General features: G+C 41.0%; 1 protein-coding gene and 1 long non-coding RNA gene across 5 annotated transcripts; both read left to right on the forward strand.

The window, feature by feature from the left end:
- Positions 1-36: 36 nt before the first annotated feature.
- On the forward strand, positions 37-2,934 carry LOC125542770 (F-box/LRR-repeat protein 14-like). Its single transcript, XM_048705941.1, has 2 exons — positions 37-228; positions 1,033-2,934. The coding sequence occupies exon 2, from the start codon at positions 1,089-1,091 to the stop codon at positions 2,871-2,873; it is 1,785 nt and encodes a 594-aa protein (XP_048561898.1). The 5' UTR covers positions 37-228; positions 1,033-1,088; the 3' UTR covers positions 2,874-2,934.
- A 2,937-nt stretch (positions 2,935-5,871) lies between these two features.
- LOC125542775 lies at positions 5,872-8,531 on the forward strand. 4 transcript variants are annotated; one of them, XR_007298059.1, is made up of 5 exons: positions 5,873-6,125; positions 6,413-6,748; positions 6,875-7,696; positions 7,807-7,973; positions 8,143-8,531. It is a non-coding gene; the product is annotated as an uncharacterized LOC125542775 (long non-coding RNA). The 4 variants fall into 4 exon arrangements; XR_007298061.1 differs by lacking the exon at positions 8,143-8,531 and having other exon boundaries at positions 5,875-6,125; positions 6,875-7,008; positions 7,505-7,696; positions 7,807-8,141; XR_007298060.1 differs by lacking the exon at positions 8,143-8,531 and having other exon boundaries at positions 5,872-6,125; positions 7,776-8,141.
- The last annotated feature ends 4,670 nt before the right edge of the window (positions 8,532-13,201 follow it).

The following is a 13,201-nucleotide window of genomic DNA, read 5'->3' on the forward strand; positions in this document are numbered from 1 at the left end:
ATATGCCCAGTGCGCCTGCTCCAAAGAGAGTGGACGCGAACAAGACGAGGGTTTTGGTTGGTCGATCCGTCAAAAAAAAAAAGACCGGTCGGAGACGGCGCTCTCCTCCTCCGGCCAGGCCGACCCACGACCGCCGCCGATCCGTGCCGTTCTTCTCTCCCGTTCGTTCTGACGGAGGCGCCCTTTCCTCTGTTCCGTCTCCGTCTGAAGAAAACAGCTCCAACCTCGGTTCGTTAGCTCCTAAACTTCCTTCTTCCGATTTGGATGGTTGATTGACAGATGAAATTGTAGTCCTTAGCTTTGTTGTTGCGGTTAATTTTTATGCCCAGTCACATGATTTTCCTGCTAAAGGCAAATAAACTTTAGTGTCGCTCAGCAGAACGCAAGATGTCGGTTCAGCAGGTGGATGTTATCTCGTAGATTTGCATCGATTCTAGTTATTATGTCCGAGATTTCTTCCTTGATTTCATTTTCCCAGCAATTCCAGATATGTCTCTACATTATTCTGTGACTTATGGGTTCTTTGTTGTCTGCTTAGAGATTTAGAGATAAATAGGTCGGTACCTTAGTTAATGTTCTTTCCAAAGATGAACACATGAATCTTTAATATATACTTGAAAGAATGATTTTTCGTATATCGATGATACTTGATTATACATGTTTCAGAATTTCGATTCTTGTACTTCAATTGACGACTTAATGTCCAAAGGAGTATGTTAGCAAAAACATATAGTTTCGGTTCTATTTATGCAACTTGCTCAGGAGCACCTAGGTCCTCATGGAGGAGGTTTTCATGTGTTCAGTCGGAACAGTATTATCTCATAGACTCGTATTTCTGATTGTTGTTTCTGGATCCCTTCTTTCTTTATTATTTCGGCAATTTCAGATACTTGGGATGATAATTACTTCGATGTTGTTCCTTATTGTAACACATGAATTTTCACCAGTATAATAGTTATCTTTATCGCTATCGCTAAAGTGACCTTATAGCCCTGCTATGCTTAACTCTGATTCTCATTCATTTCTGTGCAGTGCTCTGCGTACCTATTGAACTTCAGGATTACCATACTTGCACACTACATTGCTCGATGGAGGATCTCCCGGAGGAACTGTTTGCAGAGTTTCTCAAAAGGATCACCAGGACAAGTGATCTGAATTCTCTTTCCCTTGTGTCGAAGCAGCTCTACAAGATTGAGGGAGATCAGAGGGGTGCTATCCATGTTGGCTGTGGCCTTTTCCCTGCTACAGAAGCCTTGGCATCGCTGTGCACCCGATTCCCTAATTTGTGTAAAGTGGAAATCGACTACTCTGGTTGGACGGCAGGCCATGGCAATCAGTTGGACAACCAAGGTCTCTCTGTGTTATCATCTCACTGCCCCTCGCTGACTAGTCTCGGTTTAAGCTTTTGCTCATACATCGATGACTCTGGTCTTGGTTATCTAGCCTGTTCCAAGAAACTAGCGTCCCTCAGGTTGACCTCCACACTAAACATAACTTCAAGAGGGCTTCTCGCCGTGGTTGTTCGTTGCAAGAGTCTTTCTGCTCTCCACCTTATTGACTGCCATAAAGTAGGTAGCAAAGATTGGTTGGAGTGCCTTGGCTCTGTAGGATCATTGGAAGAGCTTGTAGTAAAGAAGTGTGAGGGCATCAGCCAGGATGACCTCCTGAAGTTTGGTCCAGGATGGATAAATCTACAGAAGTTTGTGTTTGAAATCAAGAAAAGATTCTTTCGTAATGACGGGGCTGGGCCTAATGAGGGCTATGATCCCTCATACAACCCTCATAGCCTGAATATGTATGATTTCAGTTGTGAGAATATGAAGGACTTGAGGTTGGCAGGTATCGAAATTGCGACAGAAAAAGGACTTCGTTTTCTCTTTGGGAGGTGCAAAGCACTGGAGAAGCTTTGCTTGGAGTATGTTCGGGGTCTAAATGACAATGACATGATTGCATTATCCCAGAGCTGCAACAATCTTAAAAGCATCTCACTTTGGCTGGATCCTCAGAATTATTACGATACTTTCAGGACGGCATTTACTGATAACAGCCTTAAGGCTCTATCTCTCAGTTGCCCTATGCTTGAGAGTGTTGATCTCACATTTTCAGGCTGCTCTGCCATGTACACGTCAGAAATAGGCTTCACACGGAAGGGCCTAGTGTCTCTCATTAAGTCTTGCCCGATTCGTCTTCTCGTGCTAAGGGGTGCCAACTTCTTTAATGACAAAGGGATGAAGGCCCTCTCATCTGCTCCATTACTGGAGACACTCGAGCTTGTGGATTGCAAGGCCATAAGTAATGCTGGGCTGCGGTTCATTGTGCGTGCCCCATGCTTGATTAATCTCACGCTCCGGCTCTGTGACCGCGTGACTAATGCTGGAGTATCGAAGCTGGCACATTCACAGAAGTTAGAGTCTCTGATCATTGAACGTTGTTCCCGGGTCTCTGAGCAGGCTGTGCGTGGGGCTGCCAGATCAGTTCAAGTCTGTACCACTCAGCGAGCTGGAAAAACTGTTCACAAGTTCGTGCAGTTGATGAAGTGGCCTCCAAAATTTGTCAGTTCAAAACCCTCTTTTGAAGTGATCAAGGTGTTGCTGACTGCTGAGTGCTGGCTCCGTTATGCTTCTCTGTCTTCTCCTTACCTCTCTGACCTTGTTTTTGCTTGGACCTTTTGTTGCCGTTATTTGCCTTTGTGCGAGAGAATCTGCAGGGGATTTTGGACTGCGTACCGGTGCACTTTTCTTGCTCTTGTAGTTTATTTTCCTCAGGTTGATGTTTCCGAAATTCAGTTACCTACGTGGTTGGGCTGTAAGGTTTTTGCTGCCCAAATTATCAAATTTTGTGAAACTGATATTGCAGAAGTAGTTGTGTGGTAAGCGTAAAAATAAGTAGTTTTCGAGACTTATGTACCAGTACTAATATATCTTTTTATTGTGATATTTGTTATACTTACACATGAATTATCAAAAATTGTTGGCATGCACATAAATCGACATTACATTGAGTTGTCAGAGTTTTGTTGGCCTCTACATAGTAACAAAACCTGCTTTTCGCCCGTTTTGTTTCTTTCAAAACGGCACATGCAGTGTACCGTCACTTGATTCAGAAAACCCTGAAATGAAATATAAAGGTCATTTGATTGAAGGAAAAGCATCTAAAAGATTTGAGTGATAGAAGTTTTTTGTAAGATATAGTGAAAAACAATCGTTACCAAAAAAACTTAATATTCAATTGCACAAATGAAACAACTCAGATAACAAAGGTTTCTAAGAATTTCATTTCTCCATTTTTCTATAGAAAGATGCCCAAGATAGAAATAAAAAACAAGGATATGATTTCCTTTGACAAGCGAGCGTTCTAAGGGCATCTACAAGGCTACCCCTCAAACGGACTCCCTCAAATGTGCGTGGACATCTGGCGGGCGAATGTCATCCGACGTTCTCCCTCAAATAATTGCCTCATCCATCTTTTTAATACGCTGAATATTGAAAACAATCAAAGATAGATACCATGATCCATCAATAATTGAAAGATAAATATTCCAATACAACAATAATTCAACATAAAGTTTGAAAAAAATGTTTAATTTAAATTCAGTTTATTTGGACACAAGCTCTAGTTGTCTATATGAACCGTCCACAAATGCTCCATCATACCATTTTAAAGTTGTGTTTGGGTTCCTCGACTGGGAATCTGATAATGCATCCGGAGAAAATTGCTCAAACGTTGCTGCTTTCTGCTCAAGAAACCGGACAAGATCATACATCTATTCAAATCCATTACTTGGTGAATTGCCTCACCCTCATCCTCAACAATCATGTTGTGCGTGATCACATAAACTGTCATCACCTCTCACATTGTCTCTGGATCTCATTGTTTGGTAGGTCCGTAAACAACTACAAAAAGTGCTTTGATCACTCCAGATGTCCTCTCAGCATCCTTTTACTTGCAACAACGTGTGATTTTTGGTTACCTAGTGGATTGGAGATGGTCTTGACAAAAGTCGCCCACGAAGGATAGACACGATCACAAAGATAGTACCACATCTTGTACTCATGCCCATTTATGGTATAGTTGCACGCAGGAGCTTCGCTCGCACACACCCTTGCAAACAATGGAGACCGTGCATCATGTTGATCTCATTATGAGACCCTGGCATGCCAAATAAAGATTGTCAAATCTGAAGATCTTGTGATGCAACTAGTTCAAGAATGACAGTGGGATTTTTTTGCTGGCCTTCACACTGCATTTGTTATTACCAGTGCATGCAATACAAGGATCCGAGCATATGTGGAAACCCTCTCGCTTCTCCCATTGTCATGAGCCTTGTCGTGACTTCGACATTTATTTCTCTCAAGTACTCCGGTCCAAACACCTTGACCACTTTCTTAGAAAATCTGAGTTTAGGTTCAAGGCATGTGCTCCCAAACATTCAGAGGTACTCATCCCACTAGTTTGCGGTTGTGGCAACACAAGCATCCTCACAACATTCATGCACTTCTGGAGACCATGGAACCAATACAACCAACTACATCCTTCTTGAGCTTCAAGTAATCATCATATGCCCTGAAACCTTCCATGTTGTGCAAGAGCAATGGTCGCTACATATAATACCAACCTCGGAAATAGCGGCCGAATAGCACATCATGTGCAAAGTATTCCTCGTGGAGATCAACACGCTCCTGTGCATGATGTTGATTCAACTCACGATGTCCCGGCGTTGAGCCCTTGAAGTTGAGAAAAATGCTCCTATGCAAGATCCATTTCATCCAGAATTGCCATCAGTATCGCCAGTTCAGTATCATCTTCGTTATCATCCGACGAAGACGAATCCATAAACTCTCCACGTCAAAGTACTCCTCATCTGAATCCATCATGTTTGCTTCAAAGTAAACAACAAAAGCGTCAAAAAAATGCGGTCTGGCATTTGACCGAACACTTCCGCATGCAGCGCACACCCTCCTCCCTTTGCTAGTTTCTAAGTGCGCCGACCCATTTAGTCCTTTGCCTCAATGGGTTTTTTTGGCTAATTTTCTTTGTGTTTTACTTCTGTTTTGCCGGGTTTTTCTTGTTCAGTTTTAATTTATTATTTATTATTTCCCTTTTTATTTTAAACTCTTGATTTTTTAAAACTCATCCTTTAAAAAAATATTGCAACTAGGAGAACAATTGCAAATATTTATCTGTGAAGTTTTCGTATTTCACCAATTTTTAAAAATTAGGAGAACAATTGCAAATATTTTCCAGAGACTACAGTAGCATAAGATGAGTAAAAGAAACAATGAACTGAAGGGGAACGCTGCATGAAAATAAAAAAATTATGTTCTTAATGTGAACACAATTATATATTTCCATGAATATTTATTTATATCCACGAACTTTTTTGAATTTTGTGAAAAAATGGTACAAATTGTTTCTATATGTTAAAACATTTACTAAAAGTTGTGTGAACAAATTTTCTATTTTTATGAACATTTTTAAACATATGAACATATTTTAATTGCGTGCACAATTTTTTAAATGGCACATAATTTTTTTATATGTTATGATTTTTTGAGGAAAAGAATTATGCGAACAAATTTTTATCCTTTCATGAACATTCTTAGATGTCATGAAGCATTTTATATATATGTGAAAACTGTTTCTTAATGGGACAAACGTATTTTAAATCATGAACTTTTAAAAATATAGGAACATTTATTAAAATGTGAGAAAAAAAATCAATTTTCATATTGTAGATGCATGAAACATTTTTAAAAGTTTCAACAACAATGAAACGTAATAACAGTCGCGCAAAGGGCGCCCTCTCGGCTATGCCACGTCGGATTTTGGATGGTTACGCGAGGAGCTGAGATAGGCACATGGTTGGCTTCGTCGCTGCCCCACAACCCACTTCCTGCCTCTTTCTTCCTTGTCGAAGGAAGAGATCACGAGATACGGTCGCCCTGCTCCAACCCACTTCTCCTCCCCACGCACGCCACCTCCTTTCCCCCTCTCCTTCTCAGACCCACTCGCCGCGAAGACTGGAGGCAGAACGCGGCACGCGTCGGTCGACGAGGAGGAGCTGCGCCGCCGCCGGAGCACCGACTGCATCTACTACCTCGCGCTCCCCGTTGACCTTCAAGAAGGTACCCCTGCGTCTCTCTCTCTCTCTTCGCGAGCTGATGCGCCGCCGAACGGCAAGGGCCGTCCATTCGGTTTTGATCTGACCGGGGGCCTCCTTCTCCTCTGGTCTACGATTCGAGCTGCGCTCATGCGCGCGCACGATTTCGTCTTAGTTTCTAACAAGCGACCGAGCTCTGCTCTGCTCGGTGCCGGTAAATTCGACGGTTTCAATCGAGATCTGTTTGTTCGTTATAGAAGCTGATTCAGCTGAGCCCTTATATTGCTGCTGCTTCTATTTGAAAACTTGCAGAAGTAGATTGCACATCTCAGGGAAAGCATTCTCCAGTTGTTTTATTTGTGAACGCCATTGCTCAGGGCTCCATATGCACATTCACAAACATTAGTCGCCAATGGAGCAGAGCGCCATTGCTGATGTAGCTTAAAATGGTGGTCAGTGACCGACTGAGTGTGCTTGAAGTTTGAGGTGGAGTGCAAGGAGGAGGACACCCGGGTGGAGATCTACTGCGCCGCCAAGCCGGGGCTACTGCTGTCGATGGTGAGCACCCTGGACACACTGTCCCTCAACATCCAGCAGTGCGTCGTCGACTGCTTCAACGACTTCGCCATGCACGCCTCCTTCTCCAAGGTACCAATGATTCCATCCATGGACTCGTCACTTCACCAGCAAACATGGATGAATTCATCATCTTCTTCAGCTAGATCATCTGTTAAGTCACCAATTCCAGCTGATTGATTCGAGTTTTATATGCAGATGCAGAGGGAGATGTGCTGCTGGATCTTATAAGGAGGTCACTCTGACAAGACTGGCTAGCTGTGATTCTCGTGGGAATAAAGAGGATGGGACCTGTGATTGTCGTGGATCTGGAGGTGACACTGATCAGGAAGGTAAGTTTACTACGATCTGGAGTAATATTACTAGATTGCAAATCATGAATTTAGTAGTTACTGCAGAATATTGGTTAGTTGGTTCAGTTTACCTTTCATGTTTATATGGTCTAACGACATCTGACATAGCAGATGCTTGGTCCAGCTGGAGATAGCTTACATGGTTTTATTTCACCATAATATATTTCCAACAAGATCGTTCCCTATTGTTTCCTGAAGAAAACTAACGAACTGTAGAAAAAACATTGTTTAGAGGAGTTAATATACAATTTGTTGTCTTGCAATTGGCTTCTAAAATTTACAGCAGGAGTACGCAATGAGTTTGAACAAATGAATGCAAAACCTACCAGATTTTGCGATGTTACTGTTTCTTGATATCTTCCTCATTTGTATTATGTGTATTCCTTAGTTGACAGCTATTTTAATGTATACTCTCCCCTTATTTTGAGGAAACTTCACGGGGCAGAGGATCACTACAATTTTTTGTTTCAAATAGGAAATGAACAAAACATGATTTTGCCAACCTCTCATGTAGTATATATGTACCTATTTCATAAAGTACATCAGTTTAAATACAAGTTTGCAACTCATGACGATGAGTCGAGGAGTGAAAGAAGTTTGGAACTCACACAAGTGTCATACTCGCATGACCAAATCAGGCTACGAAGACAAGTCTTCATGCGCACATGTATGACCTTGCCTCTGTCGTTGTTATTCTTTTTTCTGAAGAAAAAAAACTGCTGTCATTAGGCTCTAAATTTTCCAAGATTTTTCTTGTCTTTGCAATTTTGTTTGCAGGATTGCCGATTTTAGTTACACAGTACCATTTAAAAAGCGGCTGACATTTGATGAATTGCTGAAGGGTGGTGGCTGGACACCATGGGGGACAGTGTTCCAAGATGGTTAGACGTTAGCTACTGATTCACAATCTATCAATCCTATCTTCATGTATCTGTGTGTGTTAGGTACATCTACTTGATTTCTTCTTCTGATTTAGGGAGGTCTTCAGAATCTGAGAGGAAATTGATGTAAAATTTATTTTCCTATTCTTGGAAACTCTTGCTTAGGAAAATCATAATGTTCTTTTCATTGTACAAGCAGTACAAGGTCCAACATGGTTGTGCTGATGTCTAGGTTTCGACTTCCTTGTGAGGTGCCCTCCTCTTGAGTATGCCAATACTTCACGGTGGTGAGGTCTATCTCGATGGTAGACCGGTTGATTGATTAAATGGCAATAGGAGCAGCTTAGTGAGCCAGTGATGCAACCGTGCATCGTCTCTTGACGCTCCACTGTCGACCCCAGCTACTGCATGTACATATGATATGCCAATACTTCACGGTGGTGAGGTCTGTCTCGATGGTAGACCGGTTGATTGATGGTAGACCGGTTGATTGATTAAATGGCAATAGGAGCAGCTTAGTGAGCCAGTGATGCAACTGTGCATCGTCTCTTGACGCATCACTGTCGACCCCAGCTACTGCATGTACATATGATCCATGTATCGTGTTTAGTTTCTCACTAAGACTTGGTATGCTTGTGTTGTGATGATCCGAGGAACTCTACCTCTTTTGGAGATCGCCCACCTTTTGGAGACTGCTAAACCTTGACTTGAACAGTTGGATGTGTTTCTGTGATCAGTCATCCAACTATCCACTTGTAAGATTGTCACCTCTATTAATATAGATCTATTAGCATCGATGAAACTACTTCGCTTGCTTTGCTTTATGAATGAACACTCTTTTGCTGCAGTTCTATTCTATGTATTATATTTTTAACCACTGTTGCTTGTTTGGATTGTCAACACGTTAATAAGTGTGTTAGCTTGATTAGTGCGCACATTATCGCATAGGTGGCGCCACGAGGTGGCGCCCCAGCCACTAGTTTTTAAAGTATGTGAACACTTTTTTGCAGTACACAAATATATTTTGAAATCACGTAAATGTAACATATTTTAACCAAAGTACATTAATTTCTAGGAATAGGACAACAATAAATTTAAACATGAAAGATGGAAAGGAAATGAAAAAGGTGTGCGTACGTTGTGCTGCATGATGGATTAGGCGAGGAAGAATAGGACATGAGACGTTGTCATGAACTAGATGATACCCCGCACGTTGTTGCGGGAATTTCTAACAAATAATTTGATGTTTAGAAACATGAGATAGTATGTGCCGATGATAAATAATATTCTTGGAAAAAAATATTGTTTAGAATAAGAGAGAATAGTGTTGAAAAGCTAAAATTGTGTGCACATGAATTTTAGTATGTGCGATGATAAAGAATATTCTTTGGAAAAAATATTGTTTAGAATATGATAAATGTGTTTTTTTAAATAACATTCTTGGAAAAAATATTGTTTAGAATAAGATAAAAGTGTTGAAAAGCTTAAATTGTGTGCACATGATTTTTTTTACTAATTATTACCTTCTTTGATAAACTTCTTCTCCTTTATTACCTTAATAGTATATCACGAAGGTTCCCCGCAAAAAAAGTATATCACCAAGGTAATACATCACCCGCAAAAAAAAACCAAGCTGATGCAAAAAAAAACACCTTTAAGTAGAGACATCTCAGCCCTTGGAAAAAACCTGAAACAACGATGACAACTATTAACTATCCATTCCATAAAAACATAGCTTGCTCAGAAGAAAAAATGCGAGTTCACTAATAATCTAATTTTCTGTTAAAAGATATCACTAATAAATCACGAGGTACACTATTGAGTAAATCATGCTTCTCACCGGATCAACCTTGTGCAACATACTGCTACCATTCATGACAGTATACTCAGGTTGTTCTCATTCTTTTTGTTTGTTTTGTGTAGTGCACATCATTATACATGCTTTTGAATTTGATGAAGCTTAGTTCCATTCCTAGAAATAAGCATGATGAGTTATCTGCATTTACACAGATATTAATAAAATTAAATTATGATTAAAAGGTTGCCCCGAAATATTATAGTTTGTAGGGGATGAATGCATCTGGCGTAATTCAGAGCCTTCCGATCCATGTCCATGATGGCAACATAGGGCTCCAGTTTCTGGTCATGTAGCGGTGTTCTTCTCTATCGATCTGGCACTCTCGTTCTGCTTGTTCGACCCTTGCAGTAGTACCCAGTGGCGGCTGCAGAATTTTGACAGTATTGAACGTAGATAAATCGGTCCAAAATTTAATGATGCACAAATTATTCACTACGAAAAAGAAGTACTCGTTATCTCTATGATGTGATTAGATAAACCGATTCACCAAACCAATCTGTCCAAAAATTAGGCAAAAAGATTAATTGATATTTTGACATACCTCAGCCCTAGCTGAAGCGTTCAGTCTATGATCGTTGTCGTTGGTGTGTGGCGCCTCGCCTGCTGGCTGCTGCTACGTCCTCACCGCTGCCTTCCTGACACCTATTCCTCTAGTTAATGGATACCGGTGCTCTGCTACATGTCCGCCGCCGCCCCGTCGCAGTAGCACCCAGTTGGAAGGCGCAATGATTCGTTCATGATTTGTGTGAGACGAACTGGCTTTATCCTAGTAAACGGGCCTATTAATGATCAGTGGCGAGATAATGGATGAAAGGAATATGGGCAGGCCCTCGTTTCGTATGCCACCTACATTTGCTGCGTGCCGCACAACGTGATAACGCACAGCATGTGTGTGTGACACAATGTGGTAAAAGAAGTTGAGGTGACGTGTGTGTGACACAACTTGATAGAAGAAGTTGAGGTGACGTGGAGGCAGAGAATCCATGTCAACCTGTGGTGGGTCCCTCTTGTAATTCGGTAACGGAGCGCTGATGTGAGTGGACTGCTGATGTGGATAGCTTGCATGTTAAGATAAATAGGATAGTGGGGGTGAATCTCTTAGGTATATAGGATTGGGTCACAGGAAGGCCACGCCCCACGTCTTATTCTTCCTCTCCCATAGCTTCACTTTTCAGGGTTCATGTTCGGTGAATTTGCTGGACATGGGAAAGACATGAAGTTGGACATGAATGTCGCCATGGCCAGTGATCATTTAGACTACTTATTTTTTTCCTTTTTTGTTTAATTGAAATATGTTGAAAATATAATGATTTTAATCATTTTGCAGAAGAATAGTTCGGTTTGTTCAAATCTCATTTAAAGTATACTAGTAAAATGCCTGTGCGTTGCAACGGGAGAAAAATAATAATATCACAGACATCTAGCCTAATAATCATGACTCAAAGACTCCACCTCACACGTCATGCAAGTCCATGTCCTCTATTTTGACACGGCATCCATCTATCACGGCTTTTCCTATTTTCCGCCCTCACTGACGGGTACCCCGGTGTCCATTTGATCATAATGCATCTAGACGTGGTCAATCCCAAGGCGATGAGCTTGACCATCACATGACATACCTGTCATTGAATCGCACCAGCCCAATGGATTAAACTGCCCCAATGCAAGGGAATGTTTAAACTAATCTGTTGAGGTAGGATTGAGCGGTGCCCTCCGTGTCTCTCGGGCACATGCTCCATACAATTTCTCATGCACAACCTTCGTGCTTCGTTATGGAGCAAACATCCGTGGCCCTGTACGAAGGTTGTCCAGATCAAGTAACTGGGTTACAGTCTAGGTTGCTAATGTAAAAAATGATCGGTCACTCTGTGGTAGGGTTCTTTAGGAGGCCAGTTCAGAACATTGGACATGATAATGTGCGGCTAACGACAATGTTGGACACTTATCCCCTACCACATTGAGCGCTAACTCGGTAGCATGCCAGCCGGTCGCCGCCAAGGCACAAGTCGCCTACAACTCCAAGCAACTAATATCAATTGATGATTTTAGGGGATGCACCCACTCCCATGACATGTTCGCTTCGCTGCATGCGCCCACTGTCACAACAAGATCTATCGTTTGCTAATTGTGTGGAAACCGCGCTTTCTTGCCTTGATTGGCTCTACCAACTCAGCCAAATCAGTAGTTGTCTAATTCTCTCTTCTGGCTGCATTGCTGAAATATATATGAACTTAGACTGTACAAGGTTCAGTAAATGAATATGCACACTATCAGCTTGTGTGTACTCTTGTCTTAATTTGGATATGTGGCCCCAACATGTTTGAATCCATTAGTAATGGTTGATTGGTGAAGCTATAGTTAGATCTCATAGTACTTTCAGGTTGCAATCTGAATTGAGCCGACGATTACTTGAAGAAAAAAACAAACAAGATGCAGTATTGCAAGTGCAAGTGTGAGTGTGAATTGTTTGGGATTGGGATGAAAAGAATGTTATCTGTTGTAGTGTATAAATACGATATGGCTCATTTTATTTTATGAGTGTCGGCTGGCATAGTTGGTTAATGTGATGGGATTTGCACCTCATGTAGCTAGTTTGAATCCCACTAATGCACGTATTTTTTGATGATTTTCCAAAAAAAAATGGAACTCCAGTAGGCCTGGGTCCATGAGAGAAGAGTGTTCACCAAGACTTGTTCGCAGAAGGAATGACGTACATAAATTATGACTCGGTGTACGAAACGCCGCCGATTCTATTTGACCCTTGTGAGCGTCAAAACGTTGTTGCTTCGCTGAAGGTAGCATTTAGACGGCCGACTTTTTCGGACCTTTCATTCAGAATTTAAAAATTTCTTCAAATTTTTAGAAAATGTTCATATTTTTTTTCAATAGAAGTTCGTAATTCCAAAATTTGTTCATGTTCTTAAAAAAATTCATGTAATAAAAAAGTTCACCGTATAGAAAAAAAAGTTCACCATACATTTGAAAACTCATCACTATATATAATAAAAATTCATCATGTATAGGAAATTTGTTCAGTGTGCATTTAAACAAATCACTGTATATTTAAAAATGTTCAGTGTGTATTTGAAAAATGTGCACTGTATACTAATTAAAAATAAACTTCATTGTGTATTTTTAAATTCACTTTTTTCAAACATTTTGGAATTTTGTTGCTAGTTAAAAAATTACATTTGGAAAAACTATTCACCGTATACTAAAAAATGTTCAGTGAATATTTATGGCGCAGTGCTAATTTTGTCACCACATTCGCCTGCAAACTAAAGGTTCCGTGTTCAATTCTCCCTCGGGTCTCCTATTTTTGGTTGGTTTTCCAAAAAAAATCAGGAATGTCCTATGTGCATTTATAGCGTAGCGCTGCTTTTCAACACCAAATGTCATAAGGGTGAGTGGCTAGCACTTTAGCCATAAACCC

Source organism: Triticum urartu, chromosome 3, assembly GCF_003073215.2.
Source record: "Triticum urartu cultivar G1812 chromosome 3, Tu2.1, whole genome shotgun sequence".
Taxonomy (NCBI): domain Eukaryota; kingdom Viridiplantae; phylum Streptophyta; class Magnoliopsida; order Poales; family Poaceae; genus Triticum; species Triticum urartu.

Excerpts from the sequence above, each read along its gene's own strand:
- LOC125542770 (XM_048705941.1), top strand. The coding sequence starts at position 1,089 with ATGGAGGATCTCCCGGAGGAACTGTTTGCAGAGTTTCTCAAAAGGATC.